This window comes from Myodes glareolus, chromosome 5 (assembly GCF_982192425.1).
Source record: "Myodes glareolus chromosome 5, mMyoGla1.1, whole genome shotgun sequence".
In the NCBI taxonomy this organism is placed as follows: Eukaryota; Metazoa; Chordata; class Mammalia; order Rodentia; family Cricetidae; genus Myodes; species Myodes glareolus.
The window spans coordinates 59,032,559-59,056,301 of record NC_142030.1 but is presented as its reverse complement, the minus strand read 5'-3'; the positions used below and the strand labels follow the sequence as shown (position 1 = coordinate 59,056,301).

General features: G+C 46.2%; 1 protein-coding gene across 1 annotated transcript; it reads right to left on the bottom strand.

Annotated features, from left to right (window-relative positions):
- Positions 1 to 1,022: 1,022 nt before the first annotated feature.
- Positions 1,023 to 17,295, bottom strand: Sft2d2 (SFT2 domain containing 2). The gene is made up of 8 exons (XM_048420973.3): positions 17,140 to 17,295; positions 11,547 to 11,633; positions 11,258 to 11,343; positions 7,564 to 7,645; positions 6,470 to 6,505; positions 6,323 to 6,381; positions 4,376 to 4,405; positions 1,023 to 1,802 (listed from the first exon to the last, which is right to left on the bottom strand). Exons 1-8 carry the CDS (start codon positions 17,200 to 17,202, stop codon positions 1,763 to 1,765), a joined length of 483 nt encoding a protein of 160 aa, XP_048276930.2. The 5' UTR covers positions 17,203 to 17,295; the 3' UTR covers positions 1,023 to 1,762.
- Positions 17,296 to 23,743: the final 6,448 nt, after the last annotated feature.

Sequence of the window (23,743 nt, the reverse complement as noted above, 5' to 3'; positions counted from 1 at the left end):
ATGGTTGGAGTTTGAAGCAACTAGTCTAGTCTCATGTCAGCTAGGCACCACGGGCACCTCTAAACTCCCCATGCCCCTTGTGACACCTAAGCCCTTCTGAGACCTGAACTGATTCCCAAGGTTCCTAGGATATGAATGTGCCTCAAAAAGCCAGAGGGTAGGATATAACTTTTTTTCCTGACTAAAGAAAGGCTGAAGACCTCACAGGTATCTTCAACAGCATGGGAAGAATCTGGAATGACTGGGCTGCCTTCTGCCCTAATAAGTCTACTATCCATTCTTCTCCATCTCAGAGGAAAAGACAGAGTTACTAGACACAGTTCAGCAACTGGCCACATGACCAAAGAGACCAGTGCTCGCTGCCTGTGGTCTGGAGGTGGCAGAGCAGAGGTCAGAGTAGATCTGGCCTTGCACAAAGAGCAAAGGGTAAACCTAGATTACCAGGAACTCTGACGATGCCTGGGAAGCACAGAGCAGCTGCAAGTAACACGGGACAGTGGCCATCCTATAGATGCAGGGGGGAAGCTTGCAAAAGTGAGATGGGGGAGCAGACAGAGCATGGCACGGGTGACATAGATGCTGAAACCGGAAAAGGTGCAGGCTAGGATGATGAAAACAAGGAAGGGTTATGAGAGATGACCAGAGCAGTGCCATCATGAAGGAGACTGGGACTCTGGCTTGACCCTGTCGCTGCTATGGCTCCAGGTGACATGGAAACCCATCTGAGATGTGGTCCTTTGACTGTACAGTGAGACAACAATCCTGCTTCCTCACATGGCTCCCATGAGGACCAGATAAGATCATCAACACAAGAACACTGTGTGTGTGGTTAGGCATCAGGCTGAGACATGACCACCTGCGGGCTGGTGTCTTCCCAGTGTCCAGCTCAGGCTTAGTGTCAATGCCGGAGCACTGAACGTCGCTTGGCAGGCATGCCTGCTTCCTGCTGGGCCCACAAGGGATCTGTCTTCCCATGCACTTTCCTTGGCCCGACTCCAGCGAAGAACGGAAAATAAAACCAATAAAAGTAAACATTTATAAATAATGAAGAAAAATAAACAGAGCAGGGAACATGAAGGTTTTTCACTTTCTGGTGGCTCTTGTCCAAAAGCAAATAGTTCTTTAGGTCACTACTTCAGTGTCCCAAGATCACAAGACAAGAGACATGGGAGGGGGAGGGCGGGAGAAAGAATCCACACACTCAACACTAGAAAAGACATTCAATAGCCAGTTGTGATTGAACAAGACGGTGCAGTCCACAGGAAGGAAAGTGTGCCCAGGGCAGGCTCTCCAGGGTTGGAGGAAGGGCAGAAACACCAGAGACGGTACTGTGTGAGGCAGTGACAATGGTTTCCTTGGTGAGGGGCAAATCTTCAAAATTCTGCCCTTCCTGCTGAACCCCTAAAAATCTCTGCTAGGCCTTCCTGCTACCGCCTGGGAATCAGTGGTTCCTGAAGCTTATCTGCCGCTATTAAACAAAGTCTGATCTGCGAGAACTCCATCCAGAGATGCCATCCAGAGAGGAAAACGGTCATAAGGAAGAGTCCCCTACACTAGCCACAGAACCTCACACCGTGCTACAGGCACTCACTGGGGTTTAGGGTTCATGACTGCTCCCATGGGCAACCCTCAAAAATGTCCAAATTGCAAACAACACGACGCTGCAAGTGAAAGGCACGTGTCTGTGAGACAGAGTCCAGAGGGTATTTACAAGACTGTCCACCAGCTTCCGTCCGCAGCGCGCTCTGTAGACAGCCTTGCATTATGTAAGACACACAGCAAAGCACTTCTTTACAGCATCCCTAGGAAGGAAAAACACAGATGAATGGGATGTTATCACTCCAAAGGCTCCACAAAGGCAAAGACCATTCTTGAGCATTTCCCAGGGTACCATGCTGCCAAAGGAGGAAACTGCGAGGGCAGAACCATTCACCAACTGCAGTGCCAACGTCTCTTAACAGTTTTTTCCTGGGCAAATTACTGGTCAGGCTGGAGTTTGAATTCTCTCATCTGTCAGATGGGACGTGCCCACTTACCCTGCGGACCAGCACATGCTGCTGCATTTCTACATCAGCCAATCAGAACACACTGAGATCACCAAGGGGTAGTCACGAGGGCTACAGTTCCAGGAAGCAGAAGACTGTGCAGCAACACCTTGAGGAGCTCCCTGGCACAGGGAGCTGGGTTTACTAACATCACTGAGCATTACTAACAGGCTCATTTAGTGCCTGGGATTCAGTATAGCTCCCGTAAGCAAAAAGTGGGTGCTCAACAGATAGCTTATCTGTGCAGGTAGACCTCCTCTCTTCCACCACTGCACCTGGCTGTAAGGAGGAACCCTAAGCTCTCATCCTCACCCCATTCCAGGTTGGATACTGTGTTTTTGGTGTACAGTGTTGGGGATCACATGAGGTGAGTGAATCCAACTGCCTGAGCAGGCGATGAATTTTAACACCAAAGTCATTAAGGGGCCATGCACGGGGACACACGCTGTAACGCCAGCACTCAGGGAGCTGAGGCACAAGGACTGCAAGTTTGAGGCCTGCATGGGCTACATAAGAGAATCTGTCTTTAAGGCTCTAGTGAAGACTCTGCCAAGGTCTGTTGCATACTGAAGTCCCAGGAGTACTCTGGAAGTAAAGTAATGAGGTTTATGGCCAAAGTAAGTCCCCTCCTGCCAGGTCACACAACACACTGAGGGATCAGGAAAGCTGGGCAGAGGAGTCCACCTAATTTGTTTAACCAAGTTGACAAATTCACTTGGTCTCAGAGCCTTTTCAGCTATATAATCTGCTCTGTGGACACTAGAGAAAACCATTCTAGAAGCCAGACAGAACTCACTTTGGTTCCCTCCCTGCTAAAGGAAGATGCATGTGCTCAACAGAAAAACTCTTGAGTTCAAAAAGAACTGTAACGTTTCCATCACTCCCATTCTAATCAATGCTGAACCCCTGAGGAAGGACACTAAGTGAGTCCAGCTGTGTGGGTAGCTCCAACTATACGAAGCTCTGGTCATTTAAAAAGGAGGAACCCACATTATCATTTTGTCATTTAAAAAGGTGGAACCCAGTAAATTATTTAGGTACTTTAGGGACCTACGAGATATGGTCAAACTATTGCCAAACAGATAAATACTTCATTAGATGCTCAGATGTAGCAGACCTTGGCTTATTTCAAATAGCAAGCCAGCTCCTGGGAAAACCCTGCCCATATTCCTCTGAGAATACGTTCCTCCCAGCCTCAAAGGCAGTATTTCACAACTGCTATGTCCCTGTTACATTCCTGTGCACACAGGGACGCTTTATGGGCTTGTTAGCGTGCTCCTCAGCACATTCAGAACACTGTCAGCAGCAGATCTGGAATGTGGAAGACATAGCATCCCCCCTCTTTCCTAGTCCCTGCAATTTTTCATTTTCTCAGAACAATTACGGAAAATATTTTTATTTAGTAGATGACTGAGAAGAATAAAATTAAGTGGCTTCATTAGAATGGAATCAGAGGTTATTGATTCCTATGACTAAATGAGAAAAGTCCACCATCAAAAATGATTAATTAACAAACACCCAGCCTCTGGGGACGAACCAGCCCCACCCACCCCAATTATCAATGTCTCATCTGAGGTCTTGATGGTCAATAAAGTCACCAAGGTCACTCTGCTAAATAGGAGGCGCTGGTCCTCTAGAGTCCTAGCCCTGCTTTCCCTCTAGACTCTGAAACCTTTCCTGAGTGAGCCCCTGTAAGAAAACAAGCACTGAGGACCCCAAGGCTCTTGTTTAGTTCCACTAAATTAATCACCTTTCAAATTACCACCTCAAAGCTACAGATTAAAGGCATATTAATATGCATCAGGTCACTTTCTCTGAGTAGAGTGCCCCAAACACCAGGAACTCATAGCCTGGCCAGCACATCGCTAGTTGAATAATGAGATCAGGAGAACCACGGCCCTTATCATAGTAAACTATCAAGCAGATGCATGCCCTGTGCCTATCTAGCTCAAAGAAGTTTAGTACAGATAAAGAAAATAGCATGTACTTTCTGCAACTAAACTAAAATCTCCAAAGTGAAGTCCATATGCAGGAACTGAAAAGATAGTTCAGCAATTAAGAGCATTTGCTGCTCTTCTAGAGGACCCAGGTTCAATTCCCAACACCTACATGGCAGCTAACAACCATCTATTAATTCCATTTCCAGGGGATTCAACAGCCTCTTCTAAGTTCCACAGGAAATGCACACATGGTACATAAATATACATGCAGGCAAAATACACATTAAAATAAAAATAAATCTTTAAAAAAAATTAGAAGTCCTCCTATCTAAACACATCGTGGGTCACAAATCAAAGAATCCCTATTTCCAAATACAAAGTTAGTCTTACCTTGCATATGGTATGAAGGAAAGGCTATACCTACAAAGAAAAGCAAAGATTAAATTGAATGGAGGGAGCAGAAAACTCCCCAGCAGAAAGCTCCTGAAGCTCTAAGAGCACCCAGTGATTTCTACTGGCCTGTATGCGTTCACACATCACATAAACACTCTGCCATGGAAGTAGCCTTGTAGCAGAGAATGGTGCAAAAGGCCCATATAACAATAACGCCCCCTGACCCCGGCCTTGCTTTTGGTACTGCTTAACCACATGAGCCAGTAGTGATCACTTAAAAAAGACAGATTCCTGATGCTCATATGGCATCAGAGTCCTATTTTCAGAAACTGCAAATGAAATCCTCACCAGTTGTGATCTAATGCTTTGTAAGTTCGCAAAAGAATTTATTTAACTTCCATCCCGGTGGGGTCAATGTTCTATCTGCTCCACTAATTAAAAAAAAAAGTCACTGCCTACTATTCTATACCTGGTACAATACTTCAAGAACCCAAGCCACACTGTCTGTAAGAAAACCATGCAGGGGAGAGACACTGTGTGTAAGTTGGTCAGACTTAAGATTCAGTTCAAAGGAAATCACCATTTTCCAGGGCCCAGAGGAAGGCTGACTCCTCAGAACTGGCTTGCAAAAGAACGGTGTATTTGTAGGTACCAATTTCTGCACCCAGAAGAAAGCCAGAGCAGAAACACAAGCCATCAAGTCAGGCCCTTGTAGTGTCTACTAGCAAAACGTGTCTCCTATTAAAACCAGGCCACCATCCTTTCCCACTCCTCCCACTTTCCATGTGCACACACTTAACTTGTGAACACGGTAAAGTCTGAAAGGCAGTTTGACAAGTGTATTTTTTCAGAAGGTCAAAGTTCCAAAAGGAAGATAGGCTCAAGCTTACATTCCCAAGATCCATTTCTACTAACTAGGTGCTCACCAGCCAGGAGTTTATTTAAAACGCCCACAGCCTTGCTTTTCTCTGTAGCCTAGCAGACATTTTTATCCCCAATAGCAGAGTCACACTGACTGGAACTATTCTGCCGGACATCTTTACTCATGGATTAGACTTTCAAAGGAACACAGAAATGCCTCGGATGAGATACATGCCACCACACATCTCCCTTGGATGTTATACAGAGTTTAAACAACCAACAACCTACAGTTGCATTTATGATTTTAAAAAGTCATGTCTTGGGCTGGAGAGATGACTCAGAGGTTAAGAGCACTGGCTGCTCTTCCAGAGGTCCTGAGTTCAATTCCAGCAACCACCATGGTGGCTCCCAAACACTTGTAATGAGATTTGGTGCCCTCTTCTGGTCTGCAGGGATACATTCAGGTAGAACACTATATACATAATAAATTAGTTGTTTTTTTAAAAAAGCCATGTCTCTGGTCACCTTTTTACTACACTTGGCCTCTGGGTTGCAATTTCCTAATCTTCACCTAAAATGTCTCAAAGCCAGCCCACGTCCAGTGAGGATGCCAACCCCACATCCACACAGACTTTCATTTCCCCAGCTACCGCTCCCTCAGCTCAGCTGACAATGCCCTCGCTGGCCCTCTACAGAACGGTCATTCCATCACAATCACCGATTTTCCCAGCAGCACCCTTCTCTACCTGACTCCTGGCCTTTTTTTTACCAGCCTTTATAATAACTGCGCTGTCCTCACGCTTTCCGGACGTGAGGAGCTGAGTAATAGTTGTGTATCTCACAACCGGCCGTGAGCTCAGCAAAAATGCTGTGGTCTGAGGCCTCTGAGGCCACTCAAGACCGTTAATGCAGTCTACTGGCGGTGGGCCGAGTCACCTGGCTGCCTTCTGAAGCCTGACTTCTGTTGCATTACTGACGACTCTTCAACTCAAGAGCTTCTCCACAACACACGGGTTTTCTCTCCTTTCCCACCACAAGTCAAAGACAGGGCTGGGGTGGGGGAGGGACACTGATGTTACTCACCATGTTAAGGCCAAAGACTGCAAAATGCAGAAGATGAGCGCTAGAGCCTTTTTATGCCACTAAAAAAAAAAAAAGACACAGTTACTGGAAAGTGTGTGACAAGGATATAAACCAAAAAGGTCATAGAAGACTGAAGCTCACACTTACCCAAAAGGCAGAACACAGGGTAAGTGCAAAACACAACTAGAAGAGAAAACACTAATTAATACAATGTGGTTCAAAGCATTTAGCCCATCCGAACAACCGTGTCTGTGCCGGGAAAAGAGATCCAACTCTACAATAAAAACGCATGCAGACTGGAAAAGGCAGGCTGTGTTTCCACTCTTAGATTCTCCCTAAATGTCTGCAAAGGAAAGCACACTCTGGATCAGTCATTCACTTGCCAATCTTCTCATTTAAGACACAAGAGGAAGCTGGCCACAACCTCTCTCGGTAACCTCACCTCTAGAGTAGGAAAGGCGTGTGAGAACAGAGGTCAAGAGCTGTCGGCTGCACAGTCAGGAAGCTGTGATCTGTTCACCTGTCACCTGACACTGCCCCGCGTCCTTTCCTGGAAAGTCTTTCCACCAGAGTTGCCAGGCCATCTATACCTGGAGCTGGAAACAAGCCACTGCTTGCTCCGGTCCCTACCATACCACTCACCGCACTGCTCTCTAGTTCCTTACTCAGTGTGCCCAGAACTCTCTGTCCAGCACTGCGCTCTCAAAGGACACAGATAAATAGCAAACACAGCCATGGCCTTAGAAAACATTCTTCTGTGAATGAATGAGAGACCCACAAACTAAATGAAAATTAAAAGCATGCCAATCAAGTACAAATCTCATTGATTATGCTTGGAATCTAGAGAATGGGGTCTGGAAAGATTTTGACAGATACATGGATAACTAGGTCAAAAAAGAGATATTCTGGTTTGATGGGATAGAAATAAAATCTTCCAAGTCAGGCAGAGGTGGTGCATGCCTTCAATCTCAGCACTTGGAAGGCAGAGGCAAGTGGATCTCTGAGTTCAAGGTCAGCCTGGTCTAGAGTGAGTTCCAGGACAGCCAGGAATATAGGGGGTGGAGGAGAAAGAAAACCCTCCAGTCGTATAGTGAAGCAAACAGGTAGTGGGTTCGAGGCTAGCCTGAACAACTTAGAAAGCCCTGTACGTGTAAGACCATGTTTAATTCCCAGGATTAAGAAGGAAAAGAAAAGACAGGCCCCCACCTATAAAGCCTGTGGGGAAAGCAGTCTGCCCTTACCAGCACCAGGATTGTGGCAATCAGACGCGTAGGCTCAAACATGCGCTTCAGCTGCTTCAATGGCCCCATGAGGAAGATGGTACTAAGAGACAAACACACACAAGCCATTTAGGTCAGAACAGAGGCACACCAGCCACCTCCCCAAGAGCTCCTGCGGCAATGACTTGCAGGTCTTTTGTGCACTGCCCTCATTTAGTCCAACAAGGACCTATGAAGTAGAGACAATTAGTGCACTTGTTTTAGACAGGAAGATTACATAACCAAGGTCACCCGACTAATATAAGAGCAGGACCAATACCATTCTCTCTCTCTGTGAGGGGCCACACTGCTTCCTTGACTATATACCCACAGGAACAAACCAAGGGCCCAGGTTTAAGAAACACAAAGCCACTTACAGGTTTAGAATGCTTACATTCGAAAACAGAACACTTCTCTTCTTTCACACTCTCCAGGAATTTTAATGATGATAAAAGTAACATCTACTACAGTTGAGTGCTTGCTAAATTTCAGGTGTTCACACAGTACTCATTTCAGTCCCTCAACTACTTTAGATGGGTGTTACTGTTCCCATTTCAGACACATGGAAGTGAGAGGTTAGCTAACCAATCTGCGATCACATAGCGGGGGAATCCAAAAAGCTTGTGTTTAACCCACATCTATTCTAAAAGCACCCTTTGCATGAATTTGTATGAAGGAAACCCGAGAGGCAGCTAACGGGAGTGATCACAGGGAGGCAGAAACACACATCTAACACATCACGGACAGGTACCCTCTTTGAAGTTAAGCTGTTTTCTGAGCTCAGAGACTCTTTACCAAACAGACTAAGCAGCAGATTCAAGGCACGCATGTATAAATAGATTCTGTGTAAAGTCAGAAACTCCTTGTAAAACGCAGAAACAACAATGCAGCCCTCCCTGTTTCCCTCTGTGTGCTATGGCGCCTGTCCCATTAAGAACTGCTAGAGGTTCTTCCGGAGTAAACAATGTACCTATATAATTATGCTCAGGCTGTACATTTACCCCACACTGTGGACCCAAACCAAACCCACAAAAGCTAGTGTCTGAGAAAGCTTCAAGGGCAGCATCAGTCACCACTACCTGTGCTGTCACGGAAATATAAACACCATGGAAGGAGCCCTGGAGGAGGAGGTCACTAGTTCCAGGAAGGAGGTGGTAATCGGCAGAGCTTCACACAAGAGGTGACATTAGAGGCAGGACTTAACAAATAAGCAAGTTGGGAAATGAGAAATGACAAAGGGGGAGCAGAGAGATGGGCAGGACTGCAGACAAGGAAAACAGCCAGGAAAGAAGCACAGAGATGCCGAGAGATGTTCAGAAGCACCAAGTTAGGACGCCACTGCAGAGGAGGCAGAGAGCTGCATGGGGGACTCTACACAGGTCCCAGAACTCAGAGGAAAAGAGCCTGGAGAGAGGTACACAGGAGGGGAGTATGACAGAGCAGCTGAGGGAAGGAGGAGATGGACGAAGCTCAGAAGAGCCCAGGTACCACCTTTGCTAGGAAACTGTCCCTGACCCGCTGTCAAACCAGCCCTCTCGGAGCTTTCCTTCACATTACCATCTATGTCACTGGCTTGTGTCTCACTGCCTCACTGGTGAGCAAATTCTAATGTGGCAGTGCTTACCAAGTGAGTCCAAAGTAAATCAGCAGGGCCAAACGGCCACAGGAATAAGAAAGAAAGCTAAGTAAGAAAGAGAACAGTGGGCTAGGAAGATGGTGCAGTGGTTAAGAGCACTGGCTTGTAATGGAGACCTTTTGGAGGCTCTTGTCTTAGGGCACCATTTCGTAAACAGAGGCTGCTCGTTAGTTTCCCAGCCACCCAGACCCAAATAACCACACACAAGCTATATTAATTACAACATTGTTTGGCCTATTAGCTCAGGCTTCTTATTAACTAACTCTTACATCTTAAATTAACTCATTTCTATTATTTTATATTTTACCAAGAGGTTTATGGTTTGTTACCTCTTGCTTCTTGGGCAGTTACATGGTGTCTGCCTCCTTCGGCAGCTACATGATGTCTCCTCGACTCTGCCTACTCTCTCTATATATCTCTGTTCAGATTTCCCACCTGGCTTTACTCTGCTAAGCCATTGGCCAAAACAGCTTTATTCATAAACCAATAAAAGCAACATATACACAGAAGGACATCCCACATCACTGCCTGCTCTAGCAGAGGACCAAGGTTCAATTACCAGCATCCACACGGTGGCTCACAACTGTTATCTAAATCCAGTTCCAGGGGATCTGATGCCCTCTTCTGACCTCTACAGTGCTGTGGGATAATGATTTTGTACACTGTAAAGAGTTGTCACTTGTATTGGTTTAATAAAATGCTGACTGGCCAGTAGCAAGGCAGGAAATATAGTTGGCACAAACAGACTAAGAGAATTCTGGGAAGAGGAAAGGCAGAGAGTCAGTCTCAGCCAGATGCAGAGGAAGCAAGATGAGAATGATGTACTGAGAAAAGGTACTAAGTCACATGGCTAAACATAGACAAGAATTATGGGTTATTTTAAGTTGTAAGAGTTAATTAATAATAAGCCTGAGCTAATGGGCCAAACAGTTTATAGTTAATATAAGCCTATGTGTGTTTCTTTGGGAATGAATGGTTGTGGGACCGGGCAGGATAGAAACTTCCATTTACACCTCAGGCACCAGTTACATATGTGGCAAACAGATATACAGGCAGGCAAAACATTCATACACAAAAAAATATAAATTAAAATATTAAAAAAAAGAAAAAGAAAGATGGGGCTGGAGATAAGGCTCCGAGGTTAAGAACACTGGTTATTCTCCCAGGGGTCCTGAGTTCAATTCTCAGCAATCACAAGTGGCTCACAACCATTTATAGTAAGATTTGGTGCTCTCTTCTGGCCTGCAGGCATACATGTCAGAACACCATATACATAATCAATAAATAAATGTGCTTTTTTAAAAGAAAAGAAAAAAAGACAACAACAATTGAATTATTATGGTTAAGTTAACATAGGGAAACTTGGCCTCCTGGAGCCCTTTCCCCACAGGACTCTGAAGCCATGTATAGAAACATGGGGAGGGAGAGGGTAAGGGAAGGAAAGATTGCCCAGTTAGGTTCCTGAGGTTCATTCTAACAGGAATGAACAGGAAATGCCAGGCCAGCATTTCCCACCAGAGGCAGGCCTGGCATTGTCTGCACAGGTGTAGCTGAAGCACCCAAGTGAAGGAGGTCAGCTGGGGGTGTCTGTGCACTTGACGTAGGCAGAATGGCTGACCTCCCCTGGGAAGTACCCATCAGATGCCCTGACACAGGAGCCTGAGCCTCAAGCCCAGGACGGTCTGGCCCTACATAATAACCAGTTCCCAGTCTCACAGTCACTCGCCTGCCTGGTGGCTTCTAGAAGCAGCAGCTGCACCCAGTCTCTGAGGGCAGGGAAACCAACACAGGGAGGGCTGGCCATACCGTGTACCTGGGGACATCTGAACAAGTGGTCACATGCTTCCTGCTTTCTCCCAGGGGTGAAGGTAAACTAAGATACAGGATGTTTTGAAATAAGGGGATATGAATGTCTCTCCTCCTTCTTTCCAACTCCTTAAAGATATGAAGCATTTCATCTTCTCCCTCCCTCAAACACAATGGATATTTTATCATCCAATAAATAGCAAGGTTGGAAAAAGGAGAAAAGAGAAAGGTTACCTCCCAATTGATGCCAAGTTACCCAGGGTGTAAAACACCGCAAAGAGGCTCAGTCCTTTCTTGGGCACCCACAGCAGAAAAGTACCCTAGAGGGGAAGAACAGGACACGTGTATGTAAGCATAGCAATGCCACTCCCACCAGAGGCTCACAGTTGCCCTCCTTGCCTCCTACCGCCCTCACCCCTGCTTTATTCATTCAATTTAATGAAGCATCAAAGAGAAAAGTGGGCAAAAGGAAAAGAATAAAGCAGAGAATTAGGAAAAGGCAGTAGATGGAAGAAAATCTTACCAGCAGTGAGCAGAGGATTCCTATGGCAAAACATGCGATGAAGCCTTTTATTCTGGTGCCCCAGCTTAGCGATGAGGCCTCCACAACCTGCAGTTTCAAAACAACAATTACATACACACACGCACATTTAGTGAAAACAAAGAAAACTCACAATTAATTCAGAAATGGTCTTAAAGGCCAAGAGAAATGGTATTTAGAACTGGCAAGATGGCTCAGCAGGTAAAGGGACTGGAAGTGCAAACCTGATGACTTAAATTCCGTCACCGCAAACCACATAAAGGAAGCAGGAGAGGAGTCCTGCAGACTGACCCTGGCTTCCACACGAGGGCTGCCCACCTGCATTTATACACATACATAATAAATAAATTAGGAAGGAGGGAGGGAGGGAGGGAGGGAGAGAGGGAGGGCAAGAGGAAGCAAAAAGGAAGGAAAAAAGAAAGCGAGGGAAAAAGGAAGGGAGGGAGGGAAGGAGGAAGGGAGGGAGGAAAGGAAGGAGGGCCTGGGTCATGGGAGCAGACGAGGGTCAGACACTCAGGCCGTCTGGCCCACTGGCCATGCTTTCCCATCTCTCCTATCAAGTGCAGAAGTTGCCGCAACATTCCTGGCACCTCAGAGGAAGAAGGCCCCTCATATTTACCAGGACGCACCCCTTCTACTTATTCTTACTGACATCATGCCAGCAACAGCCAAATCAGTCACAGTTAGCCAGATCCCAGCTAATTAATCACTATCCGTTCATCCTGACTCTCTACCACTGTCGGCTAACCCAAGGGGAGGCAAACTCCCCTGGGAAAGCACTAAAGCAGAAGAGCTGGAGAGCGGATCTCAACGGCCTTTCCCACGCCAAAGATGACAAGTCGCTGTGCCACGGGCCTTTCCAGGCTGTCCTTAAGATGCGGGAGGGCTCACTGCCCACAGATGGACACAGGAAGCTGCCACTGAAAGATCAAACCCAATCAGCACAGCCAGGTCTGCATTTACACACCCAGCCTCCTCTTATATAGGCAGCTCAACCTCACAAAGCAAGAAAGACCGCCTACTCCACTGCCACCCAAACTGATGGAGGAAGGCAAGTGAGCAGGACCACTCCTTTGGCCCTAACTGGCCCTGGCTCAGTGACCTGTTTCCAACCTGTCAAACCAGAAGCTGGAAGAGAAGACCAAGAGGCTCCCAAGGTATAACAAGTACTATCCGGAAAGGTTTAACCTCCACCTGGAAGAAGATACTTAGGTCACCGAACAAAAGGCTCTCTCCCCACTTCCATAGAGTCTCCGTGACACCGCAACACCACACATAGGAACACGCTGAGCACCTGCAGGAACCTGGCACATTTAGGGATGGGTTGGGCTAGGAGCAATGGTACAGTCCTACCATAAGCAAGAAATTTGGGTTCCATCTCTAGCACCTCAAAAAGGTGGCTTGCAGCAGAATTTCTAACTACATTCCAGATATTTGCTCTTACACCCACAGATAAGTGCAGTCCTTGACCCTCTTCAAGGAAACCATTACAGAAAACCATGCCAATCAAAACGCAGAATGGAGGAGGCCCGTACCGACTGACACATCTAAGACTCAGGGCTCACTGCGGACGAGGGGGCAGAGAACAGGGAGTCTGCTGTAAGATTATGTCTCCCAGAAAAGTCAGAAGCTACACCCTTGAAGTCTCACTAACACAGCTGCCTAAACATGACCTGAACAAGACAACGCCAACAGACCTGCTAATGTGGAAGGGGGAAACCTAAGGAGCTTCAACAGTAGGCAGCTAGAGGCCTAAGGCAACTAAGGCAACTAAGGCATGCTGGGAGTGGGAGAACTGATTATCCAATACCAAATGGTCAGCCCTGAAAACGTATATATACAAGTAACATTATACAGGCTGAGCAGGTGGTATTTATGTATTTGTATTTATGTATTTAGTAAGACACACACACAACAATAACAACAAAACAACAGCAGCAGCAACAACAACAACAAAAGAAAAAGGCCATGAATTAGAAAGTGAACAGGGGTAATATATAGGAGGGTTTGGAGAGAGGAAAGGGAAGGGGGAAATAATGCAATTGTAATCTCTCCACATATATGTGTGTGCACATTCATTCCTTACACTTAACATATATAATTCATTATATATATATATTAAAGAGAAGAAGGGCATGCACCACAATGTTAGGACCTGACAACTGAGCCCTGTGTTTCCAAGCAGAGGCTACTTGTCCACCTTGAAGAGTTTGTTTCAGCTCCCCCGGCTCTAAATTAACCATAGGATGTTGTTGCCAGACTTCAACAGGTCCTAGACAATCAAGTTAGACCTCTTCTAACTCGTGCAATGTCCTACCAAGAGCAAAAGAAAATGAACAGCTCCCACTCTTCCAACCATGCATGGGCCTTGCCAAGGTGGAAACAAGCAAGTCATGAGAAGGAAAAGGGGGGCAGAGCAGCGAGGAAATTACTGAGTGTCACGGCACCAACAGCCGTGCCCAGAAAGGCCAACCTTGTTCTGTTTAGGTGGAGAAACTGTAAAGTATCAAAGCTGAACTAGTCTTGACATTCAGAACATTCCAGAGACAGAGTAAGACAGTGAGACTCATGCCTTTATAGACAGTAAAATCACTGGCAAGAGATAGTCATCCTCGTTAGCAGAGGAGTGAGCATCCCCGCCTGTCATGTGGGGAGGCTGGGTTTGTTCCCCACAGACTGGGAGACTAGCACTAGTTATTTAGGTGAGCAGTGTTGGTGGCAAACAATCCCAGCAATCGGGAGACAGAGACAGACAGATGTCTCAGTTTGAGGCCAGCCTGCTCTACAGAGCAAGTTTCGGGACAGTCAGGGATACATGGAGAATACATAGAGACACCCTATCTCAAAAAAAAAAGAAAGAAAAAAAAAAAATGAAATCACTGGCCATAGAAAGCATTTCTGCCCAAAAGCATGATTGTGCTTTTTTACCCTCAGATACAAGAGTGACACTATGTTCAAGAAATGTCTCAGGATGAACCCATCTAAATGCTACCTTTTCTTTAGCAGGGAGCAGAGATAATTCATCGCCATGCTTTCCGCTGTAAGTGTGCTCTGACACTTGGTCAGGGAAAGAGGAGGAAGCTTTGGTTCCACTTCTTCTAAATGGATCTGGTGAAAGGAAAGACTTTTTGTCAATTCATGAAAGCAGATTCAGTTGACGGAAAATCTCCCTCTAGGCTGTAGTTTCCAAACTCTGCTAGTAGAGTTTTTTCCAAAACCAACACAGCTAAAACAGTACCTGGATAGACCCTGAAGGGAATGCGGGGAACCACAAGCTGTGTCTGGCAGTCATGCACAAAGGGCCCTTTGACTACAGAATGGAGAAGGCAGAGGGATTCTTGCCAAGTGCCATCATTAAAGGATTGTCCAGGGAGGTGAGACTGGCACCCGGAGGTGAGAATGGAACTCTGCTGTATTCCTGCACATTATGATCAGACACCCTTAGACCTTCCTGGTCCCAAGAACCCTTTCCAGAACACACAAAGTCTATGCTTTCAGGAAGGGCTCCACTGAAACCAGGACTTGAGAGTGTTTATGATGACAGGGTATCAGTTAGAAGACTTATCATAGGCAGCTGTGACTAAGAGACCTGCCAACTTTACACCTACCTGGGAAGGACAGAAGAAACAAGACATACTTTTATAGTTGGCATTCAAGTATAAAATGTTTTCTAAATTTTCTGGCAACCTCTGCAGGCTATATAACTAAAGAGACTTGAAGCTAGCTCATCCAGCTAACCACACAAACAGAAATTTTGCCACAGAATCCTCCAGTTTTTCCAAGCTCAAAACCATGGAAAGTGTAACCACATTAGTTAGTACTTAACAAGAGGCGGGGCCTAGTAAGTGATTACCAAGCCGGAACATCCCTGACAACAAACCCTACTGGCTACAGAAAGTCCCTGGAGTTTGAGACACAATGACGCACACCAACAGGAATCTTAGCAGGAAAGGGGAAACTGGCAATGTTTTCAAACAAGAGCAAAGCCCACAGTCTCTTGAAAACAGATGGAATACAGGGTGATCTTAAGAGGAGGTTAAAGCCCTTCACTGTCTGCACACAAGCATTCACCATTTGGGGGTAGCAGGGCAGGGTTGGGGGCAGACTTTGTTTTCAAATGGTACTACCCTAGTCATGCCTGGAGACCCACCCACTGCTACAGAGGAACAGCACCTCAAGGCCAACAGAGTCTCCTAGAGTCTCCCCTTCAGCCCCAACTTTGTAAAACAGCTTGTTGATGTCTATGGAGCTGATTTTTACATGACCATGTGGGTCGACTAAGTCTCGGGGCTTCCTTAGGCTTCAACATATAAAAGTTCACAAGAGGCCAGAAATTTAAAAATTAAAATAAAAAAACATAAAAATTACTCGTTCTAATTCTAATGATTGTGGAGAGGCTGGAAAGTTGCATGTCCGGAGTCAAACAGCAACTAACCTCGGGCTGTCATATCCTGCCCACCTGTTATTAATTAACACAACCCACGCTTCCACAAACCAAGGGTTTTAGAGCCCCATCAGACAGCCTAGAGAGGACCTGCAGCTGAGGTTCCTCCTCACTGCTCTAACCACCTACTTCGTGTTTCCACGGATCCATTTAGCAAGTACCTTGACTTAGTACTTTGTCCTGTTACTATAAAAACTTAGCCAACTGTTATCCTGTTGAAACACTTAATTTGGGGTAATCTGGATCCGTCCCCGGGCCACTGTCGCTCGTACTTGGCTTCAAAATAAACTTACTCCCTTTGAGGTGAGGTTGTGTTTTTGCAAAGACATAACTCTGAACAAAAATCAACCACAAAAGTGAGAGCAGGATGCTGGGAAAACCACGAGAAACACAGCTAAATATTAGAGAGGAATTCAGTTTCCAAAGAAAAAGGGCCATATAATCGTGTTCAACAGCCTTGTTTCACAGAAGGGGAAAGCGGGGCTAAGAATACACCGAGTAAAACGTTATTCTGTCTTCGAGAAAAAAAAATGTAAACAAACTCCTAAAGCACCTAAAAAGACATTCTCAGTGGCTCTAGAGCTAGGCAAGTTTCCGAGCCATCTATTAATAAAAGAAACACTGGCAATCTCCGGGGTGTTTGGGAATCTCTAGTCTAGGAATGAACCTTGGAGACTCAGAGACCTGGTAGGTTCCTGTCAACCAGCCATTCACGGAGTGTTACTACTACTTAAGCAGTACGCCTAAGGTCGGGTCTGGAACTCACACCCACAACCAAAGCCAGCCCGCGATCCAGGGAGGGGAGCTCCTTTCACCAAGGCCGCCGGCCTCGCCCGGCTCCAAAGGGAGAGCCCTGGCCGGCTCAGCTGGAACGGGGGCGGCGGGGGTGGGGAGGTCAGGCCCAGGGATGCCGTTCAGGCCCACGCTCCCACCCGCACAGATTTTTTGGGTCTTACTCCAGAGCCCCCCCTCGTCCTCCCGAGAGGAAGTTGGGAAGGGCTCGGGAGCCACGCCCTCTGCAAAGTCCCCGCGCTGCCACCTGTGGCAGTGTCCCGGCTGAGCTCCGCGCCGCGGGCGGGAAGGGAGCAGGGCAGCTTTCCAAGAAATCCTGGCTTCCTCGGCTGCGCTCACCTCGGACAGACCGCTGCGGTCCTCGGTGTCCTGGCCGCTCAGCACCTTCTTCAGCTTGTCCATGTCGACCCCCAGACGCCAGCAGTCGCCTTAGCTCCGCGGACCGCTCTTCCGGGTGCGCGGCCCCCGCCCCTCCGCCCGCCGCCAACCACGGCGAGCCCCGCCCAGGCACCTGCCCACCTGCCCGCCCGGCATGCCCCGCGCCAGCCACGCCCCCGGCGCCAGCTCCAAGGGGTGACCCGAGCCGGACCGGGAGAGTTTTGGTCAAGTCGGCCAACACCGAACTGGCTGCGCGCCCGGGCTTCACGCTTTCGTTCCAGCGCAGAGCACCATCATGTGCCAGGGCCTGGAGGAACTCAGGGAAGGCCTTGTGCTGATTTACCCACAGATGCTGAAGTTAATCCGCTGGTGGTTCTATGTGCACCGCAGAAGATCTTCAAAAACAAACAGTGCAGGCCAACTGGAACAAGTCGGCGCGCAACAGGCTGGAGCAGTGCAAATGTGTGTGCAATTCCTACCTAATTCCTAGGGGAAATGGCTCGGGAGATATGACCTGGACAACGCCTAAGAACAGAGGACAAACTGGCGGAGGAGAATCAGATAGTTTTGTCTTTGGTGAATGCCTTACTTCTAATCAGGCTGAAGCATTACCGTGTGAACTCACGGGATCTTCCAGACTGGACAGAATCTTGCTCTCCTAGAACACTGGCTGCTGGGGAAATCTGGAAGACCGATCCTAAGATTAAATTGGCTCAGAAAAGCACTGAGACCGAGGTGTAGCTCAGTGAGAGACTGCTTGCCTAGCATGCGCATGGCTTTCGGTTCAGTTCCCAGCACTGTCCCTGCTTCCCAAAAAGGGAAAGGAGGTCATAGAGGGAACTTCAGAAGCACCCACTAAAAGGTCACTCAGACCTCCTCCGTACTCCCTCCAACACTTGCTGGAGAGTAAGAACGCTGAGGGGAATCCTCATACTGACCAAGAAGTTAGGCTTGTTAGAAATGACTAATAACAGCCAAGAGTTGTTCACAGAGCCCCACGCACACCAGTCAGGGCACTCTTGCTTCACCTCTTCTGTGACCTCATCCTGGTGAGCATACTTCCCAGTGTGCTTCTCACTTGTGTAAATACGTAAGGAAGACCTTTAAGATCAATTGCTGCAGCTTTTGCCCGGATGCTCCTTACCTCCCGTGTTCTCCAGTGAAGTTCGTACATATCAAACATCAGAACACAGTGCCAAGTCCATCCCCTGGAGTCAGGAGTGGCTGGGAACTGCAACTCTGGCTCTATCATTTGCTGTCTATGTGACCTTGAACATAGTAGCTTATTAGCCTTTCTGATCCCTGGCTGTTTCCTTTGGTAGTGTGCAGCAGGCACAATGGCTTCCAGAGGCGCCTGTGGGAAGTAAACACGACCAGATAGACAGGTCTGGAGTGGAGGGGCACTTAGCAGTTTATAGGAGCTGGCCTTATTCTACCACCGATGAAGCCTTACCAAGCTGCCCAGCCCTGGCATGGACTGCTTTTCTTTCCCGATGTTCCAGTGGCACTTGTAAGCAAACCTACATACACAATATTACAATAATCACAATATTATCATACATTTTCAAGTCTGTGTCCTCCGCATCGTGAGATCACGAATAACATCTGGACAACAGGATGCTTGACAAATACTTATTGACTGATTAAACGGATGAAAAACCTCATTCTGTCTTCTGCAGCCCTAAAAATCAACAGGCAGCAAGCAGAACAGCACTTCAGATTACCATGACAAGCCAGCAGGCCAGGCTTGTTTGTGTTAGCTGAGAGAAAAGCATGGAGCACCCTCCTCTATTTCCTGAAATAAGAGCTTAGTTAGAAAAACCATCTCTTTAGTCTCCCTCCATGGCCTAGGATCACAGTTCCCTGAGAGCTGGGCAGGACAAGGCTCTGCTCTTGGGCAGTGCTTTAGGAGACTTGCAAATTGCAAACACATACACACAGATATTTTAATGGACACATGAACACATGTCTTATTGAGAGCTCATACTCATACACCTTACATTATACAACCTTCTATTAATAACTGGCTGTAGGGCCCGTCTCTCCTTCCTCCTTGGGGTGAATTTCTAGGACGCTTCTGGTCACCCAGCTAGCATCCTCTTTGCTCCTGTGCTCACTCTGCCATAGCCTGGTGATTTAGCTGTAGGGCATCGTTCATCTTTGGTATGGTAATTTCCCACCTGCCCGGGAGAATTCCTACACAGTGCCAAGTTCTCTTTCCACTGCTGTCGCTGCTCTCAACCCCCTGCCTGGGAAGGAGTCCCTATGGCGCCAGGTCCCATATGGAGCCAGTTTCCCCTCTGCCTGGGAGGGAATTCCTTTACTGGGGCCAAGGTATATTAGCTTGGCATTAAGCTGAATAAAGTGGCATTCGGTGATCTCTTGTCGAATGACTCTGGTCTCGTGTCTTTGTTCAATCTCCAGGCCTTTGCCCAAACTCGCATAAGGTACGGAGGCGCGCGACCCGTACCGAGAAGGGTAACACAGAATTGGGTGTTACAACTGGCCCCAATAAGAGATTCTTTGCATCTCCTGTCTTAGATCTTTGAGACAAAAGGCAACTGCATCCCAGTGCATGGGACTGCAAGCTACCAGGGCAGCTCCCTCCTCTCAGCTACCTTGAGGACAGCAGATTCCTGCGTAGCACTACTGCACTTCCAGCAGGGCTGAGCTTATCTGTTCCCTTCTCACCACACCAACATCTACAGTCCCAGAAGTGCGCTCAGGTTCTCAGTGCAGTCTTCCCAACAGTTCACACCAAGGTTAAGGGGTATTTGATTTTTCTGACATTGTTCTTAACTGTGTACCCATGTGGGTTTAGACACAACGCATAAGACTCATGACACTGATTTTAAAGCATTGAACACTAGACTGAATCACAAAAAGCATCTGTGTCAAAGAGCTAACAAAGTTGAGCAGTGGTGGTGCACGCCTTCAATCCCAGCACTCAGGAGGAAGAGGCAGGCAGATCTCTGTGAGTTCAAGGCCAGCCTGGTCTGCAAAGTTAGTTCCAGGACAGGCTCCAAAGCAGTGAAACCGTGCCTTGAAAAGAAAAAAACAAAACAAACAAAAAAAGCTAACAAAATTACTGTTTCAAAAAGTCAAAAACTTTCAGCTCCGTGTGAATTTAATGAGCACGTGTTAAATATGCTATATTTCTTAACTTTATCTTCAATAGAGAGTTTGGAATATACTAGGAAAATTTCTTAAAATATAAAAAATTATTTTATTTTGAAATGGAATTCATCACCTCGGTAATATATTCTAAAATTGTACCGATACTGATCAAATTCAGCCATCTCTGATAATTTGCCAATTTTTGATCATATAAAAGCCATCACTTTATGTGTGTTTGTTGATGGTGGAGGATGAAACATAATTTAGTGATTATATAGCTAGCTACCTTTTTAATTTTTAAATGCTTCAAGATGACATACGGGCTTCCAGGCCCTGAAAATCTTAGGGCTATGACTCATTCCAAGTGACCCTGGCAAAGGACACCAAGTTATCTCAGAGGAAATACAAATCTGTTCAAGATATTAAAAAGACAAGAAGAATTTCTGTTAAAAAATTAAAAAGAAGAAAACAAGCTTCCTCTCAACATAAGCATGCACCATCTTTGTGCGCTGATGAAGGACCTGCAGCAGATAACAACCCTGTTCCACAGGCAGCCACCCAACAAGGTTCTAAATGCAGAATTCCAGCCTGCAGCAGGAGGAAGAAGTGCCTCCCTCGCAAGCCACAGGATTGCGCACACAGCTCTTACTTCAGAAATCCTTCCAGCTGCAATCATCTTTCTCTGGGAGGCCCCTCTACCCTCAGGCAGCCTCTCTGTCCCCTAACTGGCTAATCTCACACAGCCAAGCACTGCCATACTCCATGTACTACATGGTTGGCACAAATGTAGAACGAAGCACATAGATCCTTGGGTGGAATTTCTGAGACCAAGTTGGCCCCTGCCACAAAGAAGCTTCATTTAGAGCTGATTGCAGAGTCTGCTTTAAAGCAGACAGAGCTGAATGGGAGCGTTCACACAAGAGCCCCTTGTACCACTGGACCATTGTTCACAGTCATCTACTATTCGAGGAGAATCGTACATAAGTGTCTTAAAACTAATCTACCCTGCTGTTCACAGGATTGCTGATTCATGCTTTGTATTAGTCTGTTATTCACTTGAAACACACTAGAGAGCTACGTGCTGGTAAGGGAATACGCAGTTCCTGCTCTCAGAGTAGATAAAGTTACAAATGGCAGTCTGTGATGAGATTTTGGCCGTTTCAGGGAAATGAGGAGAGAACAAAACAGTATCAAGATGAAAAACGTAGATGCTTAGATAGGATCTACTGCGCAGCAAATAACAACTGGTATAACTGGGTGTATTGGGATGCACACTTCTTGGGAGTCTTTCCATCACTGATGTTTTTCTAACACGATGCCAAGGAGAGTGGGCACGTCCCACAACCAAATATTGGTATTCCTCCTCAATTCTGTGCACTTGATACCTTAACAGGGAGTTTTATGCAAATCACACATACAATAGTCACAAAAGTCAAGTTATCCATTGTCCTAATTGAAAACCATGTGTATAAAATAAAAACGGAGAACCACTGTTCGTATGAACAGATAGAAGCGGTCCTTCTGTGCCTTAGTGCCTTCTTTTTCTCAGCACTGGCTGTCGATATGCTCTCTCTCTTTAGACATTGCCTATTGGGAAGCCTACTCTTTTCAGGGTTTCAACATCTCTATGCTGTTGCTTTCTAGTTTATCAAATGCCTTCGAAGCATAAAGTAGTGTTGGAGTCAGAAGAACGTGAGTTCACATGTAGATTTCTGCATCCATTGGTCATGTGGCCGCAGGCAGATTACTTGATGTTTCTAAGAGTTAGTGTCTTCACTGGTGACAAGGCAGTAATGTCTACCCATAGGGTTTTTAGGTTGGTTGGTGATAGTGTTATTTGTTCTTGTTTTTGTTTTTGTTTTTGGAGACAGGGTTTCTCTTTGTAGCCCTATCTGTCCTGGAACTCACTCTGTAGACCAGGCTGCTCTCGAACTCAGAGATCTGCCAGCCCCTACTTCCCAAGTTCTGGGGTTAAAGGCATGAACCACCATTGCCAGGTTACCCATAGGGTTTTATGGGGTGAAAAAGAGGTAAATGGTGTTAAGTGGTTGGCATACTGTTTCAATAAGTGGTCCATATGCAAAAGAATGCAGCTGGACTCCTTCCTCATACCACAAACAAAACTTAAGTCAAAATGGATAAAAGGCCTAATATAAGAGCCAATGATCATAAAGCAGTTATGAGTTTGTACAAGGATAAATCTTGACCTTGGTTTGGGCAACAGTGCTGTTTTAGATAAGATACTTAAAGTACAAGCAATGAATGTATACAATGAGCCTGGGGTGATAGTACAATTTAATCCTGGCAGGATTAAATCCTCAGGAGCCAGAGGCAGATGGATTGCTACAAGACAATACAATAAACTTCATAAAAATTAAAAGCCTCTGTGTGTGGTCAAAAGGCACACGCAGAGAGAGAAGAAAGTGAAAACAACTCGCAGGACTTGTGTCTAGAATGTGGAAGAACTCTTCTACTTCAATAACAGAAGGCAATCAACTTTTAAAATAGTCAAAGACTCTGAAGAGACACATTTTCTGAGTGGATACACAAATGCCCATTAAACATTTGAAAAAGTGGCAGCACCATTCATTACATTACAGGAATGTAAGCCAAAACACAGTGAGGGGACTCCCTGGCCCCTGAAATTAGCTGTGGGGGAGAGACAGAACACGTGCTGATGAAGGTGTGGCAGACCTGAGCCCCCCCCCCACTGCTTGTAAGAATATCAACGGGAGGGGGCTGGAGAGATGGCTCAGCGGTTAGGAGCACTGACTGCTCTTCCAGAGGACCCGGGTTCAATTCCCAGCACCCACATGGCAGCTCACAGCTGTCTGAGAGTCCAGTCCCAGGGGATCTAACACCTTCACATCAATGCACATAAAAGTTAAATAAATCATTAAAAAAATATATCAACGGGAAAACCACTTGGTAAACCAAAATGGCTATTCCCCAAAAATTACAAAATAAAAATAATATGACCTCATAATTCTACTCACAAAACTCATAAATCCATTTTAAAGTGCACAAATGTTCATAGAAGTTTTACTAATAATAGACAAAAGTATGGATATTATAGTGGTCAGTACGTGATGGATAAACACAGGGTAATAATCCATGTGATAGAGCCTTATTCCACAATAGGAAGGGAACACTCATCCGTACAACATGGATGAACCCTGAAAACATAGTGAGAGAAAGAAGCCAGTAAGCAAATGTGGGGTGATTTTTCAGAGAAACACCTCTTGTAGCTTGCATTTTATAAACCAAACTTTGGCCCAGCCTGTGACCAAGTTAGCAATGTGCTTCGAGGTCACTTAGGACCATGCACTCATTTTGTTTGTGTGCTCAGCCTGATCAAAACCAACTGCCCTTTAAAAAAAAAAAAACAAAAAAAAACTATGAAGTCAATCTTATCACAGTTCATACACCCAAGGTAATTAACTCTTGC

Coding starts and splice junctions, on each gene's coding strand:
- Sft2d2 (XM_048420973.3), bottom strand. CDS start 17,202: ATGGACAAGCTGAAGAAGGTGCTGAGCGGCCAGGACACCGAGGACCGC. Junction 11,344..11,546: donor GAATCCTCTGCTCACTGCTG/GTAAGATTTTCT, acceptor CTTCCCCTCTAG/GGTACTTTTCTGCTGTGGGT. Junction 4,406..6,322: donor CAGTCTTTGGCCTTAACATG/GTGAGTAACATC, acceptor TTTTCTTTGTAG/GTATAGCCTTTCCTTCATAC.